This window comes from Chenopodium quinoa, unplaced genomic scaffold (assembly GCF_001683475.1).
Source record: "Chenopodium quinoa cultivar QQ74 unplaced genomic scaffold, ASM168347v1, whole genome shotgun sequence".
In the NCBI taxonomy this organism is placed as follows: domain Eukaryota; kingdom Viridiplantae; phylum Streptophyta; class Magnoliopsida; order Caryophyllales; family Amaranthaceae; genus Chenopodium; species Chenopodium quinoa.
Genome location: NW_018743292.1, coordinates 10,730,014 through 10,753,303, shown reverse-complemented (window position 1 = coordinate 10,753,303; position 23,290 = coordinate 10,730,014). Strand labels below are relative to the sequence as shown.

The 23,290-nt window shown below is 35.5% G+C and overlaps 4 protein-coding genes and 1 pseudogene across 4 annotated transcripts; 4 read left to right on the top strand and 1 right to left on the bottom strand.

The window, feature by feature from the left end:
• The first annotated feature begins 323 nt into the window (after positions 1 to 323).
• Positions 324 to 4,493, top strand: LOC110736996 (alpha-ketoglutarate-dependent dioxygenase alkB homolog 6-like). Its single transcript, XM_021917339.1, has 8 exons — positions 324 to 728; positions 1,723 to 1,832; positions 1,925 to 1,985; positions 2,083 to 2,121; positions 2,477 to 2,589; positions 3,575 to 3,809; positions 3,918 to 3,964; positions 4,062 to 4,493. Exons 2-8 carry the CDS (start codon positions 1,725 to 1,727, stop codon positions 4,236 to 4,238), a joined length of 780 nt encoding a protein of 259 aa, XP_021773031.1. The 5' UTR covers positions 324 to 728; positions 1,723 to 1,724; the 3' UTR covers positions 4,239 to 4,493.
• A 1,198-nt stretch (positions 4,494 to 5,691) lies between these two features.
• Positions 5,692 to 6,432, top strand: LOC110735946. The gene has a single exon (XM_021916117.1). It carries the CDS (start codon positions 5,692 to 5,694, stop codon positions 6,430 to 6,432), a length of 741 nt encoding a protein of 246 aa, XP_021771809.1.
• A 5,734-nt stretch (positions 6,433 to 12,166) lies between these two features.
• On the top strand, positions 12,167 to 13,051 carry LOC110736993. The gene is made up of 2 exons (XM_021917334.1): positions 12,167 to 12,279; positions 12,368 to 13,051. The coding sequence occupies exons 1-2, from the start codon at positions 12,267 to 12,269 to the stop codon at positions 12,988 to 12,990; spliced, it is 636 nt and encodes a 211-aa protein (XP_021773026.1). The 5' UTR covers positions 12,167 to 12,266; the 3' UTR covers positions 12,991 to 13,051.
• Positions 13,052 to 13,142: 91 nt separating this feature from the next.
• LOC110736992 (protein MAIN-LIKE 1-like) lies at positions 13,143 to 16,342 on the bottom strand. The gene is made up of 4 exons (XM_021917333.1): positions 16,215 to 16,342; positions 13,987 to 15,324; positions 13,481 to 13,906; positions 13,143 to 13,385 (listed from the first exon to the last, which is right to left on the bottom strand). Exons 1-4 carry the CDS (start codon positions 16,281 to 16,283, stop codon positions 13,245 to 13,247), a joined length of 1,974 nt encoding a protein of 657 aa, XP_021773025.1. The 5' UTR covers positions 16,284 to 16,342; the 3' UTR covers positions 13,143 to 13,244.
• Positions 16,343 to 16,919: 577 nt separating this feature from the next.
• Positions 16,920 to 22,014, top strand: LOC110735945 (annotated as a pseudogene).
• The last annotated feature ends 1,276 nt before the right edge of the window (positions 22,015 to 23,290 follow it).

The following is a 23,290-nucleotide window of genomic DNA, read 5'->3' as shown; positions in this document are numbered from 1 at the left end:
GATGGTGAAAGTACTGATTACTCTTTGTCTCTTAATGTTTGTCCTAAGTTTTTTTTTTTTTTTTTTCCAAGGAGTCTTACAACTACTATAGTGAACTTAATTTGTATTGCAAATTGTTAAGATAACCTTGAACATCTCTTTCTAACCAAAAATTAAAATAGTGACTTCGCTCAAATTGGACAAACAAAAAGGGGTAAAGGAAGCACTATCTATGCTTTATAAAATGAATATAAATTTATTTATTTTTTATAAGGCAAGAATGCATTAGCAAAATCTTTAGAATAGCAAAAGACCGACAAGAAATGTGATCAACATATTTTCCATGACAGTCTAACGATTACACGTGTCGAGGCAAAACAAATAATTAAGATGAGCGTGTAGGCTCACGTGTCATGTCAACATGCCTCGTGTTCAAGCATATAAATTAAAAATCAATTATGATCCTAAACCTTCAAATTGATTTAATCAAGAACCATAAACCAATTTATTCAAGCTATCTAGTTAAATCCATTCAAGAACCCCAAACTCCCAAATTAAAAAAAATAAAAACCCATTTTTCATACTAGATAGACTGGATTTTCCCAAATATACAAAACATAACTCCCTAAACAAATCTTAAGGTAAACGTAATTTCCTACTTTCTACTTGGGCAATTTTCTTGTACACCTCCTTACTTTTTCCGGTGCGATTGCTAACGGAGATTCATCGTTGCTTACTTCGATAGCCTGGTGAGTTCCAAAAATCTTCCTTTACTTGAAATTTATTTAAAAAGAAATCATCAAATGTACCAACATCTTATAATTAACAAATAAATTTGCAACAACTGTGCGAATTCAAACCCATTTTTATGGTATCCTTTCTAATTTTGTGGCAAACTCCCACAATTTCAAAAAATTTGCGAGTTTGGTGATATTAGAAGTTTAGAACTCTTTATACTCTGACATACAACCTGTTTGATGAATTGCTTGACTGAAAGATTAGTAAATTTTCAATCTTTTATTTTTTTAATGGCTTTTTTATGCACTGTTTATGGTAAATGTGTGATTTTGGCTGCTGGGTCATCTTCAAAATACTGGTAATTTATCCTGGGATCATTGATAAATAACAATGAACAGTTTTTTGAATCCTCTTCAGTCAGAATTGAACATGAGTGATTGTAATGATAGGTTACTTGTTTAATTAAGGTAATTGAAGAACCCACAATTGGTGTTTTCTTGTACTTTTGTATAGAGAGTGCTGTGGTGTTGGTATTTTGGTAATTCAAGCTTTACATTGGGTGTTTATTTTTTACATGATAGAATAACTTGAGCCTATAAGACAATAACTTGGTGTATTCGTGTAACAATGAGTTGAGCCTATTAGACATTTTCAAAGAGTTATTGTAGGAGCTTCTTTTACTTGATTGTAGCGTAAAATCTGTAAAATTGTAGCTCATCTCTTATCCCTTTCATTATTTTTTTTCGCTACTTATGTATTTTGCCACACTATGAACATCAAGTCCTCCCCACCCCTGAGATAAACACCAGTACAAGTGCAAAATACCCTTTTCAGATTAGCCAGCAGCAGAAAAGGGAGGGGGATTAGGTAGGCAGCCAATTAATATAATAAAGAGGACTGCAAGAGTTACTTTGGCTTGTTGGTTTTCATTGTAGATATTCATGTTATTTTGTGTTATTGGCTTTTATTTAGACTAATTGTATTAGTGTTTTTCTGGATGAGCAGTAATGGAAATGGATGAGAAGTTGCATGGCTTTGTAGTTGGCTCTGTTCCCACAGTGATATACATCCCTGAATTCATTAACGATTCTGAACAAACACAGCTTTTAAATCATGTAATATTTCCATTTTCTTTGTTACTTTTTAATATAATGTTTGGTTAACATTGGGTACACATCTAACTTTTTCCATCTCCTTGTGTTCATAGATCTATCAAGCACCTATTTCAAAGTGGAAAACACTTAAAAATCGGAGGTTACAGAATTGGGGTACTGAAAGATAGCATCTTGCACATATGACGCACACTTGCGCTCTTGCACAACATAATATGGTAGCTAAATCTGTTTTGTTGATCTTCTTCTACAGGGGGTGTAGTTCATGAGAAGGGTCTTATTAGTCAAGACTGTAAGTCATATGCATTTCAATTTTGGGTTTGGAACCATTTTACTTGCAATTCATATGATATTCAAGGTCCAACTCCTGGGCCAAATTCATCTTTTGGACCTTCATAAGCTGCAAAACACAAAAAAAAAATGGAAAAAAAGAACTCTTGCTCCTAGTTATTGAGATAAGATTCTTTTTTTTTTTTTTGTTTTTTTTTTTTTTCCCACCTAGTTATTGAGTGAAGATCCATTATTTTGTTTTTAGAACAAAATGCATGAATTTTGCTTTCTCTTGCTCCAGCCTCTAGTAGTATAAATTTAAATTTTGGAAATTATTTTAGACCTTCTAAAATTTGACTGCTCGTATACTTTTACAGTGCCTCCTTGGCTGACCAAGATAACACAAAGGATACATGAAGAGCTTGGAATTTTTCCCGCCGCCCCTAATCATGTTCTCATCAATGAATACCAGCCTGATCAAGGCATAATGGTTCAATCCTGAGTCTATATTTTCTTCTGCTGATTTTTTATGTTTCATCTCCTCTTACTACCTTGAAGATCTTTTGACATTTTCAACTATGTGAAACTTGCTTTTCTTGTCCTGTTCCCTTTCCTTTTCCCCTCTTTTCTTTTTTCATATATATTTTTTAATCAGGGGGAGGAAAGAGGGTAGTGTCTAATTGTCTATATTTTGTTGCCTGATACCCTACCATATTCTTAAAACTTCAAAAATTTAGAAGTTTTTTATGCTGTTGATTCTATGTCTCAAAGATACTAGGGAAATTCTGTAAGGTAGCCTTGTAGTTTAGAAATTTCCATATGGTGGAAACAAAAAACTTTTAGTTTCTAACGTGAACCCTTGGCTAATCATATTCCATTACGTGCCCTAGTTGCTCTTCTAAATGGCTAAACAACATTAATTCATTTTACTGACTTACCCAACAGACCTCTAGCTAAGTACTAACCTTCATCATCTCTTTCCACTCACTTCTCTTCACCTTATCCAGCACCACTGCCGTTGATGTAAATGGAAGTTGGCTGCCTACTCCTATATCAACGACTGCCTCCTGAATACTTGCAACAAAATAAAACACACTCCACTAGGTTAAAGAACATAATTGGTGGTTGAACTGGGGTAGTGGGTCAGGTGGTGGAGTGGGTGGTTGGGCTGGCTGTCGGAGCCTATCAGAGGGCAGTGAACCTGTGTGGGTGGTAGTTTGAGATTTCGAGTGGGCATACATGGGGTAGGTTAGTAATTGCAGAGTTAATGATGGGTTAGCCACAAACTAAGCATAATGACTCTTAATGTACCCCCCCTGATTAACCTTAGTGTCACTTTAGAAAGTATATCTTATTTGTTTCCACCAATTTTTTTAGATGCTTTGATATGTTATTTTGTCAGTTATAAGAAAGCCTAAAATGCACTATTTAAGCATTAGTAGTTCAGATTGACTTATTTTTCCGCTATCATGCAGCCTCATCAAGATGGACCAGCTTACTTTCCAGCTGCATCAATCTTGTCTCTCAAGTCACCTGTGGTAATGAATTTCACTCCTCATCTAAAATTATCTGAATGCGGTGGTACAGCTGAATCTGAAGCTATTCCACAAAATTCTGAACAATCCACAGTACCATTGAACAGCCACAATAGCTTTTCTCTTTTGCTGATGCCTCGGAGTCTATTGATATTTAAGGATCTTGCATACTCGGGTACTTGATTAAACTATTTATAGAGCCTTTCACTATCATAAAATATTTTCTCTTTTGATTCCAATTTTCATGAAATGACTTGTGAGATCTTTAAAATCTGGCTTCCAGATTACTTGCATGGCATTGAAGATAATGCAGTTCAACCTTTTGATGGGGTAAGTTTGTCGAATTCTAATTAAATCAAAATTTTAGATTGAGCAAAAGCACTGGTGTTTATTATTATGATATTCTGCTACTTGATTTATAATGTAGGCTGTGAATCTTACCGAAGCTGTGAAGGATTCTGGATTTAATGATCTTTTGCCAAGACTCACTTGTGCAGAGGAATCTAGTTCAGGAGACGCCAAGACTTTATGTCGAACAGCCAAACGAGTTTCATTGACATGCCGGTTGGTATTGAAGGTTCGAAAAAATTTGATCAGGATTTAGGTGAAGGTTGCTAGTTAACAAATATAGTTTAGGTTAAGCTAGGAGACTGAAAATTGATGAGGCTTTGAGCTACAACAAATTAAGAATAATTAATCCCCAAAAAAATGTTTTTGGTGGGTTTTGATCTAATTTGGGGATGAACCCTTGAGTTGTTGATTGATTTTGGATTCTGTGGAAAATTGATCATTTGAGGAAGATATACTACTGTGTTGTTGACAACATGTATATTATTATTTGTTGATTAAATTATAATACTTCTCCATTTTTATATTTCGCAACACACTACTTTGACACATACTTTAAGAAATATATTAGACCAGATAAATAGACAAATTAATTGAAATAACTTTTACCTCTAATAGTTGTTACGATTCAAATCTTTATAGCTTAATTTGTTCGTTTACTTTTCGTAAATGACAAGTCAAGAAGGTGTTGTAATTATAAAAAAAAAACAATAAAGTATATACTTTGTACTTGTATATATATTTTTTTAAGTTAGTTATTTAATCAAATGCACTTAAAAAAAATAATAATAATCTGTTGCACCAAGTTATTAGAGTAATCTTTCAAAAAAAAAAAAAAGTTATTAGAGTAAAGTGGTTTGCGTGATTTAGGTTTGAAGGGAAATATTTTTACATGGCAAAGAGGTAGAACAGAGAGTACGGTGGTACGGGAGAGGCTTGATAGGTTTATGGGAAGTGATAGCTGGTGTTTGGCTTTTCCTGACTATGCTGTTCGTCATATAATTCTGACCATTCTCCGATTGTCCTTGATACTATTAATTATTATGAGAGGGGAAGGAAGCACAAACTATTTCGGTTCGAGCCTTTGTGGTTGTCTAAAGATGAATGCTCCTCGGTGGTATCGAAGGCTTGGCAGGATAGTGAAGGGAGTGCTCCGCATTTACGTATTGCAAATTGTGCGGAGAAACTCAAAAAGTGGGCTAGCTCTTCATTTGGTGATATAAAAAATTATGAAAGTGAGCTCCAGTTGGCGCGGGGGGAGATATGGATACTGCTATTTCAAATGCACTCCAATAAATCGCCGGTATGCATGCTTTATTTTTTCAGAAATTTTGGCATATTGTCTGTTCCGATATTTGTGTTATGGTGAAGAATTGGTGGAATGGCCTGATTGACATTTCGGAAATCAATAGAACATGCATTGTACTTATTCCTAAATGTAATAACCCGAAATTTATGTTAGAGTATCGACCGATTAGTTGTTATAATGTGATTTATAAAATAATATCAAAGACGATAGCAAACAAACTCAAGTATTTTCTTAATGATATTATTTATATAAATCAAAGTGCTTTTGTATCGGGTCGGTTGATTACTAATAATGCCTTAATTGCATTTGAAAATTTTTCACTCTATGAAGAGGAGGGGAAAAGGTAGACGTGGTACGGTGATTCTGAAACTTAATTGATATGAGCAAGGAGTATGATAGGATGGCATGGTCGTTTCTGGAGAGGGTGATGATCAAATTGGGTTTTGGGATGAATTGGATTCGTCGGGTTATGAACTATATCTCTAGTGTCTCTTTCTCTTTTAAGGTGAATGGTGAAGTTTCAGGCTCAGTTATTTATCTCTTCTATGTGCTGATGCTTTTTCTTCCTTATTGTCCAAAGCTGCTTTTGAGAAGAAGATTAGTGGGGCAAGAATTTGCCATTCGGCTCCTAGAGCGTCTCATCTATTTTTTGCGGATGATAGTACTCTTTGCTAAAGCTACTCAGCAGGAATGTTCGAAAATTGCTGAAATTATCAGTGTTTATGAGAGAGCATCCGGTCAGAAAGTCAATCTTGGTAAGACAAAGGTTGCTTTTAGCAAATGTGTTCCTATTGACAGGAGAAATGCGATTGTGGAAACTCTAGGGATTCGGGAAGTGGAAAAACATGAGAAATATTTCGGGCTCCCGACGATTATTGGTAAGTCGAAAAAGACTATTTTTGCAGTATTGAAAGAGAGGATTTGGAAGAAATTGAATGGTTGGAAGGAGTGGTTTATGTCAAGGCCGGGAAAGGAGATCCTAATTAAAGCAGTGGCTCAGGCCATCCCGACGTATATGATGAGCATCTTTAAAATTCCAGAGAGTCTTATTGATGAAATCCATTCTTTGTTGTGCCGTTTCTGGTGGGGATTGAGGGAAAAACTTTGTACTCCGAAATCGAAGGGTGGTATGGGATTTTGAGACTTGAAATGCTTTAATCAAGCGCTATTAGCAAAGCAAGTTTGGCGGCTGTACACTAATAATTCTTCTTTGCTATACAAAATTTTGAAAGCAAGATATTTCAAGCATTCGGGTGTTCTAGAAGCTCTTCGGGGTCACAATCCAAGCTATGCGTGGAGGAGCATTTGGGGAGCTAAGGTGTTACTTCGAGATGGGTTAGAGTGAAGGGTTGGAAGGGGAGTGAATATTAGAGCCTGGAAGGACCCGTGGTTAGTTAAGGATGGAAGGGCATATTTTCCTGCTGGGTTTGATGAGAATATGTCTGTTAATGAACTTATGACTGAGAATTTCTCAGAGTGGGATACTTCGATCCTTAATAATGTGTCTGATATGGAGCTCTGTACTAGTGTGCTTTCTGTCCCTTTGTCAAACAGATATGTAGAAGATTCTATGTACCGGTGTAGAAGCAAAGATGGGGTGCATTCTGTCCGTTCTGGTTACTGGCTAGCTAAGGAAGGTAGTGGCAATGTGATGTATGGGGGTGAGGAGGACGAGGTGTGGAGGTTGATCTGGAATATACATGGTCCGCCCAAACTTAAGCATTTTTTATGGAGTGCGGCAAATGGCAACATGGCTGTTAAAGACAGATTAGTTCATCGACATATTATAGGGGATGCCTCATGTTAGATTTGTGGAGTTGAGAGGGAAACCATCATGCATTCTCTTCTGGAATGTGTGGCTGCAAAGACTATCTGGCAGTGATCTAAAGTCTAATTAGGTTGATGCTCCTTTAGAATCTTTTTCTACTTTCTGGATATGGTTACGTAGAAAATGTAATGCTACAGACCTTAGTACTATGGCTGCTCTGCTATGGGCTTCCTGGCGTTGCCGCAATCTGAAGGTTTATGCTAATGAGAACCCAAACCCGGTCTCTCTTGCTGCTAGTTTTTGCAGGTTGGTGCACGATTATTCGTTGTATGCAGCTGAAGTCTTCCAGCCATGTTCCTCAACGGGTGTTGTAAGTGGTGCTACGAGGTGGCGATGTCCTACTTCTGGATGTGTTAAAGCAAACGTGGATGCTCACGTTCCTGGGAGTGGATATGCAGGGCTTGGTGTTGTGTTCAGGGATGGGCACGGACAAATACTTTTGGCTGCAACTAAGCGTGTGCATCTATCTTCAGTGGAGTGTATTGAAGCAATGGCGATGAGGTATGCTGTGATTTTGGCAAAGAGATGGGCTATTCTAAACTCTGGATTGAATCTGATGCTTCAAATGTGGTGGCTGCTGTTAACTCAAGGACTATGATTCATGCTCCAATTGGTATTATTTATGATGATATTAGATTTAGTAGTTCTTCTTTTGATGTTTTTAGAGTTTCTCATGTTTGAAGAGTTTGTAATACGGTTGCACATCTCATTGCTAGATGGGATACGAGTGCAAACGTTGAAAATGTACGAGTAAATTCCTTTCCCCAAAGTATTATAACTTTGGCGGAAATGGACTAACTTAATGGATTGTTTGCTCTTCGTTTTCTCAAAAAAAAAAAAATAAAAAAAAAAAAAATAAAATTGGAAAGCAACTTTGGGAACTCAAACTGCTAATTTTGAAAGTTGTGATTATTTAAACTACAACTTTTAGCGAAGTTGAGTATGTTATGGTAAATTGGTAACCCGTCGTCTCTCTATTTCCATAGAATTTTGCTTTACATAAATTGTTCCCTTTTACCTTCAAAAGGTTAGTTCTTTTATTTAAGAGCAAAGTTCAACTAATGACGATTGCCATAATTTCAATTTGATTTGTTCCTTTGAATTTTCCCTATACTATATAGGCCCTATTTGTTAATGAGTTGGTAACGGATTGATATAAGAGAAAATATAAGTTTATAACCCATTTTCGTTTATCTAGGGCTAGCGCTGTCTTTTCATGTGGTTTAGTAAGGAGAATTTTGGCTTTTTACTTATTTTGCTTTTGACAGTGTTATTTGTGCCATTAAGTGTGCAAACCCAAAAACACTTCCTTCTCTCTCCTCTACAAACCCAATCTTCTTCATTGTTCACCATGGCCACAACCACTTATTTTTTGCTTTTTCTTTTCTTTTTTTGGAACTTTATGAATCTGAACTTTGTTCACCATATTCAACGAGGCTGCTTTGAATATGAACTTTGGTTCTTCTTCACCAACTCACTGTTCACCATATTCAACAAATTAAACCCCAAAAATACTTCCTTCTCTCTCCTCTACAAACCCAATCTCCTTCTTCCTTTAGATCGCACGACCCACCGCTCCAACCAGATCGACCCCACCGCATAACCACACACTCCTACCAGATCGATTGCGTTGCTTCTACCAGATTAACCACTGCCATCTTTCTCATACCTTACCCTAATGGGTTAATATGGTAGCCTCTTGATATAATTGGTTGTGTTAACTAATTTAACTAGATGGGTATAAACAACTTTTTATTTTTTTATTATTTTTTTTTTTTTTTTTTTTTTTTGAGGAAAGGGTATAAACAACTATCTATACGGAGTAACTTTATTTTCACTTACAATACTTTTAATGCCGCCAATTTGATTTCTCACAACTTCACCCCAATCATAATGTCAAAGAACAACGTACTCCAATTTGAAAAGTACATATTAGTGTACATGTAATTTTTATCTTAGTGTACAAATAAGGTTAATATATAGTCAAATAATCAAATATAGCCTAAATTATTGATCCGCATGGCTATTAGTTGAGTCAATCCTAGGTGGATGTGGAATTTGAGTTGCCATTTATTAGTTACTTTGTAATTAATAAATTATTATGCGTATAGCGACATTTAATTAATTAACTAGTGTATGACCTGGACAATGCCCCGAGTTATCACTTTGAGCATTTATAATTGAATAGATAGATTCATTCTTTATTATTTATTTATTCATTATTTGTTTATTTATAATAAATTCTTTATGGAACAGCTATTGACTAATTATATAAACATGTCCTTTGTATAAAATTTTATAATATAATAAAAATAAAGACATACTTATTATCAAAATAATTAAATAACTAAAATTCAATAGTTAATTTTTCTTGTATGCATTACCTCATCGATGAGCATTATTAGCAAGTAATAGACACGATTTTTAAAAAAAAATAGCAGTCATTAAATGTTTAGATCTTCAATCCATATATATATTTATGAGTCGAGTATAAAAGCATGATTAATCAATAGATGAGATGACAAGACTTCTAATGCATATTTTTGTGGTTGTGAGTTCCAATCTCATGATAGACAATTTTCATTAGAATATGCTCATAGTTGAAAGATGACATGACGAGCGTGTCATGTGGCACATAAACCTTTTTAGGAATGCTTTTAATATATAAATATAAGTATAGATATAGATTTTGCGTCAAAGTAAATATTTATTAATTAATTAATACCTGTCAAAATTTTAATTAATTAATGTGGGTCATTAATGTTGTAATTGTTACCTTGCACGAGGGACATTTAACAATTGTAATTACCAAAACTACTTCTACACCTCAATTAGGAATTTAGGACCCATCCTCCATTGACTTTCATGACTAATATCACCTTCGCCATCATCTAACCACAAACACCATGAATCATAATTCATAATACTTCGTAATAAAGTATCGTTTTTAATGAAGAATAATGGTTTTATGGAGAAGGAGAAAAGATGGGAAGATATACTACCTTAATTGCTTGCATTAGCTAGGTTAATATTATTGACACTAAATCAATCTAATCACAAACTAGATACTCCGTAATTTATTAATTTTTCAAGGAAAATTGACTAGTTTGAGTATGACATTGAATTAAAGTTGATATAAAGAGAACGTTTATTTATTTATTTTTTGACAACATGGTCTTCCCATCTATAATCACAATCTAGCTACATCCCTGTTTATTTTATTTTGAACATAAATTTTTATTAATACTTCATAATAAGTTACATAAAACATAGCTAGATATATCATTGCTTCACTAGATTTCATACAAAATTTATGTTAAACATGGCTATGTCAGATATTACTTATTTTCACTGGATATGTCTTAATATATGTACAGTTTTGTAATATCACTTTTTTTTATTTTTTATTTTCGTTAATATCAGACATTATATTATGAGATAGAAGGAGTAATACCGGTCATCTAAATAAAATATGATGAGTAGACGATTTTTTTTTTTTTTTTTTTGGACAAAGGTTGAAAGGAAGTAGACGTATATTATTGCACATGTGTGTAACAACATTTAATTAATTAACTAAAATTGGTCATTGAAGTTGTAACTTGGAAGCATTACAATTACAGATGGAAACAACTTTTTTGCTTTTTGTTAACCACTGCAATAAACTGCATCTATGACGATCGCATCAAATGGGCCGCCCCTCCCTCCATTCACTTCCATGAAATGACTACGGCTATGTTTAGTTCACCTAATATGATCCGAATCTAGTAGAAATGCCCAGACCATTTCTATTTCTCACAGTCATACTCTAAAAATTTTGACAAAAAACTGTACTTCTCATCAGTCATCTTACATACAAAACACAAGTACCTTATCATCAATGATCAATCCATTTACCTTTAATTTAGTTGTACTAATAGAAAAAAGTACAGTAAAGTTCATAGGTAAAGAAAAGTTGAGAAGCAAACAAAATAATGTGCAAAAAGCCAGTGATTTCTGCAAACTTTAGGGATCAAACACGTTTTTCACTGATTGTACATTTACTTCCACCAAAAAAAACAAATTGTACATTTACAATTTTACATTAATCAACAATAAAATTATAAACTTGTGCTATCTCCTAATCCTATATTTTGGTCCAGGCCACACCTATTTTTCCCCTTGGCTTGGCCGTGGTTGGCTCAAAGCTCAATAATTTGCTTAATGTCTCACAATCACGTACCACTAATTCAGCGCACTAACAGTACTCAGCTGCCTTATGTTATGTCCCACACTCGAAATGACATACTTTCTCTGTCTTATAGTATAATGTTTATTTTGTTTTTAATAGAAATTTAGTGAAATGAGTGTGTAAAATGACAAATAAGGGGAAAAAACCAAGTGTTTTTTTTTAGGGATTTGTTAAACATCGCCCGCGTTTTTCTACATAAAGCCCACATTTTTTAAAAATGTTGACATTATTGCCCTTGTTTTAATTTTTACCGAAAATAAAATTTTTCACTCATAAAAAATGTGGAGCAGGACTGGATCGCCGAGTGAAACCGAAGAGCCCTCAACGTCGGGTAGATGCACCGGAGAGACGCCGTTGACGCCGGAAAAGGAGGTACGAAGCCATCTAAAACCACGAATTGGCGGCTGGCGTCCTGCCGGGACGCCGTGACCGTAGTGGTGGCGCCTAGCCAGGACGCCGCCACCGTGGCTCTGGCGCCTGGCCAGGACGCCGCCACCGTGGCCGTGACGTCTGGCCAAGACGCCGCCGCCACGGTGGCGGCGTCCTGGCCAGGCGCCACCGCCACGGTGGCGGCGTCCTGGCTAGACGCCACCGCCACGGTGGCGGCGTCCTGGCTAGGCGCCACCACTATTTTTTTTTTTTTTTTTTAATTTAATTTAAAATTTGTTTATTTTTTTTTTTTGTGTTACAATTTTTTTCTTTTTTTTTTGGTTTTTTTTTTGTTTTGTTTTTAATTGTTTTAATTTGTTTTTGTTTTTAATTTATTTATTTGTTTTGTTTTTAATTGTTTTAATTTGTTTTTGTTTTTGTGTTACGGCGGGAAAGGAGTGCGTTTGAGTACATTCGTGGTCGTGGTCGTGGTCGTGGCCGTGGTCGTACATCGTCATCAAGTGGTAGTCAAACATCTTCGTCGGTGAATATGCCCGGCACCGGTACGGTACTTTAGTTTAATTTACTTTTTAGAGTGTTTGTTTAGTTTTCTGCTAACTTGTTAATTGTGTTTTTTGATGTGTGCAACAGGCAGAATGGACATTGAACATTTTCCATATAAAGACAGGATCCCTAACATCATGATGCCGTTCCTGGACGGGTGGAATGATGTGGTTGCAGATGGTAACTGTGGATTTCGGGTTGTGGCTGATGTGTTTCAGATGGGTGAAGACAACTACGGTTTAGTGCGTCAGTTGATGTACAGTGAAATCGCCTCAAACCGAGCTGTTTATCGCCACGTGTACGGACAGGACTTGGATAGGTCTCTGCAGCGTATCCGGTGGGGAGGAGGACGTTGCGGTCAAAATCATTGGTTCGACGCGCCCCTTGATCTCTTCGCCGTTGCAAACATCTACAAGTGTGCAGTGATGCATTTCGGCCTTGGTTTGCATGGTCGAGCTTACTATCCGTGTACCACGGTTCTGCCTTGGTGTTCGCGTGAGACCGTCACCAGACCGGTAAGAGAGGTTGCTATTGGATTTCTGGGGCCGTCATACAGACATTTCATCCGACTGGACCTGTCACCCGATTTTCCGGTCCCACCGATTATACCAACGTGGTACACCATTCGTACAGCAAGCGTAGAGGGCTGGGATGCGTTATATCATGACCGGGTGCAGCAGTGGAACAATCTAGTTGCCTTTTCTATGTGACCTAATATTGCTATTGCTATGTTTTTCCCATTTATTTAATTTTCGGATTCTAATTTTCGTATTTAGTTTTCCCATTTAAATGTGAACCTGTATTTAGTTTTCGTATGCCCACTAATTACAACTTAAAATAAAAGTTATAAAAACTAAAAATATAATGTCAAATTCTAAGAACTTAAAATAATAATTATAAGAACAGATAATGTTAACTTTTACAAACAACTAGGAAAATGTTTTATAAATGCACTGCCGACATATCAATAATCTCTCTGTGACGCCCACTGCCACTGCTCAAGGGCCCGTTCCAGTTCATCAATAACAGCTCTGCCTGTTGCAGTCGTCATGTTGTCCCTCTCCTCAAAAAGTCTGTGTCCCAACTGCGTCATCTTTCCCATCCACTACACATAACAAAACACATAAAATTCAATAACGACGTATTATGAGACGTATTATATGAAAAAAAACACAACTACAAATGTTTTATGAGACGTACCGCATCCACGGCAGTGGGCGGTGGCACATCATCATCATCGGCGTCGTCGCCGTGGTGGACGTCTCTGATCAACCTCGGGTGCGAGTGCCGGTTGTACCACTCCATGTAGTGCTGGTCACACATGGCAGCCACCCCAGTTGGCGGCCGCTGCAACTGCTCAATCCATATGCGGGCAACCATCGGAAACTGCTCCCACGTGCCAATCATGCTTGCCGGCCATTGGACGACGTACTCCTTCAACGACGCAGATCGGACGGCCTTACTGGGCCATGCTGGTGGAGGAGGAACAACTTGGACATATCCAAGCTGGCGAAGACAGCGCTGCGGCATGTACGCCTCTACGATCTCACGATACTGAATCAGTCCCGTGTAGAGGGTCCTGGGTACCCTATTACTAGGGTTCTGGCCGAAAGGCATCCAGTTCACCTGCACATTTTTTAAAATTAGTAAGATTCATACAATAAACACATCAAACTATAAAAGTAGAAATAATTTAAACACTTTACCTCTAATGGGGACATCCTGTCAAGCAATAACCGTATCGATCGCAGGCGGTCAATGGACTTCTTCTCGACACGCGGACTCCACGCACAGGCACGTGGCTGGCCATCCCCAATAGGAACCGGGTCGCGGTGTGGTCGAAACGCCGGGAAATACTCGTATATCCACGTCTGTAACAACGTCATACATCCAGTGATACCTGCCGCATCAGCCCGGCTCGAGAATCCTAACTGGCGATACATGTACGCTAATGTAGCCGACCCCCAAGAAAACTGGCCTACTCTGTCGGGCTCACACGCGTCAACTATGTCGCGTGGCCTGAGCTTGTTTCCGCTCTTATCCGGAAACAAGGTACACCCGAGAAGAAGAAAAACATATGCAGCCAGCTGTGTGTCCTGCGTCCTACGTGAAGTGGGGTGCAAACATCGCTGCAAAACTGCTGCGATCTTAACACCGCCGTGATCCCACACACCAAGTGCCGCTGTGTACAGCGCAGCCCTATCCACCGCCAACAGCTCCGCCAATAAATCTGCCTGATCCGCATCTGTGACAACAGATGCTCGGTTTCCCTCTACGGGAATCCCAAGGATGGCCTCGACGTCATGCAACATGATCGTCATCTCACCGAACGGAAGGTGGAAAGAGTTCGTGTCCGGCTGCCATCGCTCAACGAAAGCCGTGATCAGCGTCGAGTCAATCCTCTCATGCATGGTGGCAGGAAGGTGGCTCACTCTAGTGGCCCTCAATCGGCCGACCATCTCGCTCTCCTCCGGCCAAGCCTCAGCCCAACTACACAAGAAGTTACAAGTCCTCTCCCGGGTTTGGCATTTCAAAATGCCGCTATCCAAAGCCCGCTCTTGGTCCTCCCAAATACGGGTAGCGATGTGTCCTAGAAAGCTAGGAATCACACTCCCGTCTATAGGTCCCCCAGCCACCTCGCCCCTCACCACCCAAGAATCATTAACGGCCCTCGACCGTTTTCTGCTAACCGCAGACACAGTGGACGCAGATGATGTGCCAGATCTACTAACAAATCTACCATCTCTACCCTTACGCACGTCTACCCTACGCGTCTCATACACATCATCAAGCCTCTGACTGAATGGACCGTAATCATCATATGGTCCACTCTGATCGTCCACATCCTCATCTGCATCCTCCTCCTCCTCCTCCTCATCACCATCATCATCTTCATCATCCTCAGAATAGTGCACCCGTTCTCTACGAGCCGAGGCCGAAATACCACGGGATCTAACGTGTCTGGGCCCCGAGCTCTCCATTGAGTTCATCGTACTTCTCATAATGTCCATACTCTTCCCAGCCCCAGAACGAAAATACGATGCCTAACACAAAATAACAAAACATGTAATATGCAATATAAACATGTAATATAAACATAAAAAAAGTAATTAAAATAAATAAATAAAATAATATACATATGATGGAAAATAAATTAAAAACATTACAAAATATTAACAACCTAAAAATAAAAAAATTAATAACCTAATAAATAAATAAATAAAAAATTGGAAAAAACAAAGCAAAAAAAAAAATTACCCAAAAAAAACAAATTGGAAAAAACAAAGTGAAAAATATAAAATTATAAAAACTTAAAAAAAGAAGAACATCAAAATTTTAAAAAAAATTTATAACAAAAAAAAGGGAACATAAAATTTTTTTTAAGTAAAAAAACTAATTCAAAAAAAAAAAAAAACAAGAACAATAAACAAGAACATAAAATTAAAAATTAAAAAAAAAAAAAGAGGAACATAAAATTTTTTTAAAAAAAACCAACAAAATTTAAAACAAAATAAAAAAAAAATCAGAAACATAAAATTTAAAATTAAAAAAAAGAAAAACAAATTTAAAAAAAAATCAAAAAAAAAATAATTATTTTCGAAAATTAAATTTCAAATTTAAAACCAAAAAAAAATTAAAAAAAAAAATAAAAAGGCGGCGGCGCCTAGGCCAGACGCCGTGACGGTGGCGGCGGCGTCTAGCCCAGACGCCACTACCACGGCGGCGGCGCCTAGGCCAGACGCCGGTGCCGTGGTTCTGGCGCCTGGGCCAGACGCCACCGCCACCGTCACGGCGTCTGGCCTAGGCGCCGCCGCCGTGGTAGTGGCGTCTGGGCTAGACGCCGCCGCCGTGGTGGTGGCGTCTGGCCTAGGCGCCACCACCGCCTCCGACCTTTTTTTTTTTAATTTTTAAACACAAAATTAATAAAAAATACCTTCTCGCCGGAAAACCGCTGTCCACCCGCCGCCTGTGCCGCCACTTCCTTGCCGGGCCGCCTCGACATCGCTCGGAAAGTTTTTTAGAGAGAGAAAGTGGAAGTAGAGAATTGAGAGAAGAAATTGTGTTTTTTACTTTGAGGGCAAAAGTGACAATTCACTCTAATTTTGTGGGCTTTATGTGGAGATTCGCGGGCGATGTTTAGCAATTGAGTTTTTTTATTAGATTAATCAAATATGCATTGAATGAAACTTGAATACAGGGATAGTTTATTTAAGAAAATTAAAAGTAGAAGTAGCACCAAATTTGGGGTTTCATTGATGTATATTATATTGAAAAGATAGAAAAGTTTTCACAAACTTTCATCTGGGCCACATCGAAGGTTTCTTAATTAGTGTCACAGGGGATACTCGATAAGTATTACAGGGGTTATTTTGTCATTGTTATAGGAGTTACTCGGGCAGTGTTATAAGGTTAATTGGTCATTATCACAGGGGTTATTCAGTCAATGTTATAGGATTTAATTTGTTTTTTTACAAACGACCACATGATGTGGCCAGCCGCACACAAAACGCGCCAAAAAATTATTAATCGGTATAATTATAAGAAATTACTGATTAATAGAAAGATTATAAACAAACATAACAATTTTGTACACCTTATATAGTTATATGAAATACATACACTACATTATGGACGGAGGGAGTACTATATTAATTAACTAATTTTGCCAAGTTAGTACACATTAAACAAGCTAAGCCTCTAATCAACTCATCTCTTCTTTGTCTAATCTCTTGCACTACAATGATTCTTACTTCCGGCTACTGGAACTGGGTATCTCCTCCGGCCCTCCGCACATGCGCGCACACATACACACAGTTTTTTTCTAGCACTTTTTTCATCATTTTTGTAGACTTACACAATCATTGTTTGTTTGTGGCCTTGTGGGTTTTTCTAGGGAGCTCCCTTGGAGGTTGGTGTAGGAGAGAACGTAAGGAGAAACTCGACGATGATTTGTACGTCGATTTTGGCTAAAACAGTTGAAGCAATGCTGGTTCAAGTAAGGGAAGCCAAGAAGCAAGGAGCCGACTTGGTTGAACTTCGGTTAGATTGTTTGAACAACTTCAATCTACATTATGATCTCGAAGCTTTACTAAAACATACTTGTTTGCCCACTTTGGTTTCTTTTAGGTACTTAACTAATTAAATCTGTAGCTTTTGCCTCTAGTATATTGACATTTCTTTTTCACTATGAACTAATTAAAACTGTCCAAAAAAAAAAATTAAAATTAAAACTAGTAATTGACCATTTACAAATTGAAACAATTACATTGAACTTAATATCCATATATAATTACATGCCCCTTGCATGAAAGTGAGGGATAGCTCTAGTAATTAGAGCTTCCCTCCCGATTCCAAGAGATCCTGGCTGATCACCTGTGCTTGTGGCTCCCTAAACATCAAAAAAATAATTACATACCCTTTTGTCATGAATTCTATCTGACGCTTTTCTTATAATACGGGCAAATTATACAAAAATCATTGTCTATTTACAAATACTTAGAAAAAAAAATTTCTTACTTATATTATCAAATTCACATAAGATAATAAGAATATGCATGGAACAAGTTGCGTAAATTTAGGGCCTATTCTATAAACCTTATTTTCACTTATTTTAAGTCTAATAAATTCATATAAGTTCAATTAAGTTCAGATAAGTTCAGTTCAGGAAAAATAAGTTCAGTTCATGAAAAATAAGTTTTGATAAAAAAGACCTAAATTCAAAATATAACTAAAATAAGTTGTAATAAGTTCAAATAAATTAAGTTAAATTCAAATAATTTTAGATAAGTAAAAATCAGGTAAATAGAACACACGTATATTTAAAGCCATTTACACATAATATAGTAGATATACTCCGTGATTGCATCGAAGTTCTGCGCCAATATTAATATTGACCAATTTAATTGACACAAACATAGGGAAAGCTGGTCCTGCTGAGACGTACCTAGTCAGCTAGTCTAATTGTTAGTGAGGACTGAATTTGATGTTAATTGCATCCCAGTAAATATCCCTTCGATCTTATTTGTGTTCTCATTTAGAATTAGAGAGTAATTAAGAATAGTGCGGAGTGAATCTTAAGAAGAAGGAAACCATTAATTTAATTAAGATTCTAATTTTACATTACATAGTCCCACTTTTTAAAATTAGGTTAAAAAAAAGAGACAAAGTAATTATAGTGGTGGTTGGAAGAGAAAATGATGATTAAGAATTGTATAGTACAGAATTGTTTAAAGTTTATATAAAAAATAGAAAAAGATTTATAAATTTTTACACCTTCGCCAAATAAATGGAGGAAAATTTATGAAGATTTTTTTTTAACAATCTTTAAGAAGATATTAAATGAAAAGGACTTTTTAAACCTTTTTAATTGAAAAATGGGAGAACAAATAAGATAATAAGAGGAAATAATACGTAGTATATACATATGTAAGTATGAAACGGAGGGAATATTATTATAGTTGTTGAATTGGTTTCTAGACCAACATGGGAAGGAGGTCAGTACAATGGTGATGAAGGTATGCGCCAAAGTGCATTGCATAAAGCAATGGAACTAGGAGCCGATTACGTCGATGTTGAGTTTAAGGTACTTGTTGGCCCTTACTAACTTGTTATATACTCCGTACTATGATAGCATGATGCACTTATGTTAATGCACATGATTAAAAAATAAATAAAAAAGTTATCACCTCCATTTCATATTATTTGCAACTTTGGAATATTTCATATCTCATAAATAATACCCAAAGTTGCAAATAATATGAAACGGAGATAAAATATCGTTTTCATTTTTTTTGAATATGTGGACATATATAATATATGAGAAATTAATTAAGAGAATTGCAAAGATGGGGTTTTAGTGGTTATTATTGGTTAAAAATTGAAATACTTCGTAAATAAAATTGTTGCATCTTTGAAATTAAATTTTGCAATCAAGCACATATTTATATATTCTAGCCAAACAAGTAATTGAGGTTTAGTCATTTGCTCCTTGTAGGTTGCAGATGAATTTTTCAAGTCCATTAACGATGATGAAAAGGAGCTTAATAAGACCAACATCATAGTTTCTTCTCACAACTTCGTAAACACGCCGTCCCTAGAGGAATTCGGAGGACTTATGGCAAGTATACAAGCTGTTGGAGCTGATATAGTAAAAATTGCTACAACTGCTGTATACATTACAGATAATGCACGTATTATGCAATTACTTGCTTATTCTCAGGTGCGTACGTACAACAGTACAAAGGCCTTGTTATCTTTACTGTATGAAAACAAATGCATTATTAAAATCATTTTCAACAGATAAGACACAATGTTATATTTAGTGACGAAAACAAATTTAATCATTTTCAATTAACTATTACAAATGACCAAATCACAATCGGTTGGTAAAGTTATGGCTTGTTTGACATCATTGTTAGCTTTTAATTTTTGGTTTAATGAATTTGAAAGTCATCATAAAATTTAAATAGAATTATGAACTAATAAAAAATAATATATTCCTACAATTAATAATCATGTTTATTTTGAAATCTGACAACAGCAAACTAGAAAATACTCTTTGTGGTTTCCATAGTAGATTTTTTCAATTTTATATTAAACAAAAAAATGATAATGAACTAATCCTTAATGATTAGCTAAATGCTTGTGTTACAATCTAAGGTTCCAATGATTAGAGTTGTTATGGGTGAGAAAGGACTTAATGTCAAGGATACTCAGCGCGAAATTTGGTGGATTCCTTACATATGCAATCCTTGAGGGTAGAGAATCAGTTTCAGAGCTTGGACAACCCACTATAAAAGACCTCTTGGAATTGTACAATTTCAGGCAAATAAGGGCTGATACCAAAGTTCATGGTGTGTTATTTAGGAAATCCTATATCACACAGCAAGAGTCCTCATCTATACAACGCGGCATTCAAGTCTGTTGGTTTCAATGGCGTATATTTGCCTTTGCTGGTGGATAGCGTTTCTGACTGTCTAGAGACATATTCATCTCCTGACTTCGTTGGATACATGTACATATATTGGACTATTAAGCTAGTACTATCGCGATGTATAATAACCATTATAGTAAGTGTATGTATCTCTAATTGTCTAGTTACTAGTTAAGTAAATTAAATAGACCTCATTCTGACTATATTAAGCCCATGACATTCGTGTGCAGCTTCACAATTCCTCACAAGATCGCGGGACTTAAATGTTGTGGCAAGGTGGATCCAATTGCAATGGTGCATAATTCTTTTACGCTTTCATTAGCACAAAGAATACATAAAATTCTTTCGTGTTCCAAAAACCCTTGCCAATTTAAATCGCATGAACATATATCTATATTGGCATTTGAGAATGAGTCGATGATTGGCTTGGTTTACTTAGCTTGTTTGATCCGCTACTATAGAGTATTTAATTATTTGTTGATTGATTTATTTAGGAATTAGTTGTTTAAATCATTTATTGGCATTTATTTAGTGTCTTTAAACACAAAAAATTAAGTTCAATCATGAAGTATATGTTTGATACAATTGTTTATTTAGCTCATAAATTACATTTCTTCTAACTACCTATTAGGATAAACTCTTAGTCGTGCTAAGAGATTATTGTTTATTAATTGGTGTAAATATCAGAAAATGCTGTGGATTTTAGCAAGTAAATTTAGTGGAAAAGTTATCAAATTTGCAGAATTAGATGACTTTGCTCCAGAAGAGGGAATGGTTTTGGCAAATGGTACACCAGTTGGAATGCAACCAAATATTGATAGGATGGTTATTTCTTAGGTAACCATCTTTCCTAATACCTTCACACCTAGTAAATAAGATACCGTAGTTTATTTGACTCTTTATTGTCAATGATCTTACTGAGTTATCGTAGTACAGTTGACTCTTTAATTTATTATTGTCAATGGTCTTACCGACTTACCGTTGTATATTAGATAGAAATAGAGGAAATATTTAAAAAAAAAAAAAAAAAGTTGATAAAGTTCAACGTCTTTGATTAAAAATGTCTAATGAGCATACTAGATAGAAATAGAGGAAATATAAGTTGAGAAATCTTAGACGGGCATGATCCAAGCTTTATCTCATATCAACTACCAATCATTGATTGATCTAGTGTTTAGAAATTAGAATTCGTTATTGATGACCTTGCTTGATCTCATAGATAGATGAAGCATCATTAAGCATTTTAAGGCTAGAATTCTCTTATTATTTTCCTTTCGTTCTCAAGATAATATAATGAAATATACATGCACATGCTTTTTCTTAAGGTTTTTGTTCAGTTCAACGACATTATGAATGAATGATAGAGTCATAGAATATAAAACATATTCCTAGTCCTCAACCATCAGGCCTCAACCTTTGCACTAACTTTGTCATTATACTCCATAATACTAATGTGAATTAAATTTGCGCTTCTTTTGCAGAAAGCTCTAAAGCATTACTCCCTTGTATTCGATGCAGTTTATACCCCAAGACTAACCAAACTATTGAGAGAAGCTCAAAATTCAGGAGCTACTATTGTTTATGGAATAGAAATGTTCATTAATCAAGCTTTCATACAATTTGAAAAGTTCACTGGTTTGCCAGGTAAAATATACATACATGCAACCTCTTACTACAATCTACACTACTTCTGACTTCTTAATTTCCTTTCCTTTTTGTGTGTTTTCTCATGACGTTTGTTTCGCTTGATTACACAGCCCCAAAAAAACTTATGAGAGAAGTCTTGGCAAAGAACACATAATAAGGATTGACATGAGCTATATTTGACTTCTAATTTTGAGAATCAAGTATTATTGTATGAATGTAATGTGTAATAATTTTATCGTTGCGTATAGGTATGTGTGATTTATTATCCATATTGATATTATTAGGAGAATAATATATATATTAGGATTATTTATGTTAAGATATTATTTAGTACGTGAATATATCTTTAGAATATATGGTTATGATAGCAAATTTTTAAGAAGATTGTTTCTTATTTAATTTTGTGAGCGTAGATTTTGTATAAATATTCTACCTTTTGATTAATAATAATCAAACCATATTATTAACTCTTTACCCTTTAACAATGCTTAATATGGAGTATAGGTCTGGAATGGGTAAAAAAAGCTTTGGTATTGGTGGATGATTATAGATTGGAGTATGAATGAAATTAATTTATAATAGGGTGCATATTTTCTCCATAATATATATTTCTATTATTGTATCTGAATTTATCAATATTAACACACTACCCTTTTACCATGTATAATACTTCCCTTGGTTCCATTTTATCTGTTACAAACCGACTTTTATGTTTGTCAATGCATAATTTAATATTATGAAAATATAATTATATATATCCAGACAAATCTAACCCAATTTCACATGACTATTTTTTTTCCCTAACATATACTCCGAAGTAATCAACAAAGCTACTCAACTAGAATAACATAAAAAAAAAAATGTAAAATTTCAACACCTTGCAACCAAAAAAGAGCGGAGGAATTAAATAATTTACTATCAAACACATAGACCCTCTTTGGTAATTAGTTAGTAGCTGATTAATATAGCTGGTTGTATTGCTTCGTAACTGAGTTGACTAAATGGTTGTATTAGCTTGCCTAAAAAAAAGGGTTGTATTAGCTAGATTGACTAGTAGTTGTGTAAAGTGTTTAGTAAATAGTTGATAATTGTTAGTTGTTTTGGTGTAGATAATAATTTAAAAGCTAAATATTTAATAAGCTAATTTTAAAAGGGTAATGATATATGTAGCCCTTATGGATATATATAAGCATTAGATATACTTCTTAAAAGGGCATTAAGTTGGGAATTCATGACCAAATCACACGCAAATTGGTGTAATAATTGTTAATTTATCCTTAATATTTCCTTTTTTAGCTTCTTATACATCTTTTTTTAGCTTCTTATACATCTTTTTTTAGCTTCTTATACATAGCCCTTAGAGTTACGTTTATCATTTTCCATTTTAAAAACTCTTATTTTAAGCTTTTTCAAAAAGCCAAAAAACTCTT

Bases quoted from the DNA above. Each gene is read 5' to 3' on its own strand.
- LOC110736996 (XM_021917339.1), top strand. From the start codon at position 1,725: ATGGAAATGGATGAGAAGTTGCATGGCTTTGTAGTTGGCTCTGTTCCC. The intron at 1,986-2,082 runs GTACTGAAAGAT...CTTCTTCTACAG, and splicing joins TCGGAGGTTACAGAATTGGG to GGGGTGTAGTTCATGAGAAG. The intron at 3,810-3,917 runs GTACTTGATTAA...TCTGGCTTCCAG, and splicing joins TAAGGATCTTGCATACTCGG to ATTACTTGCATGGCATTGAA.
- LOC110735946 (XM_021916117.1), top strand. From the start codon at position 5,692: ATGGCATGGTCGTTTCTGGAGAGGGTGATGATCAAATTGGGTTTTGGG.
- LOC110736992 (XM_021917333.1), bottom strand. From the start codon at position 16,283: ATGTCGAGGCGGCCCGGCAAGGAAGTGGCGGCACAGGCGGCGGGTGGA. The intron at 13,907-13,986 runs GTAAAGTGTTTA...AAAAATGTGCAG, and splicing joins ACAGGATGTCCCCATTAGAG to GTGAACTGGATGCCTTTCGG. The intron at 13,386-13,480 runs GTACGTCTCATA...TGTTATGTGTAG, and splicing joins CGCCCACTGCCGTGGATGCG to TGGATGGGAAAGATGACGCA.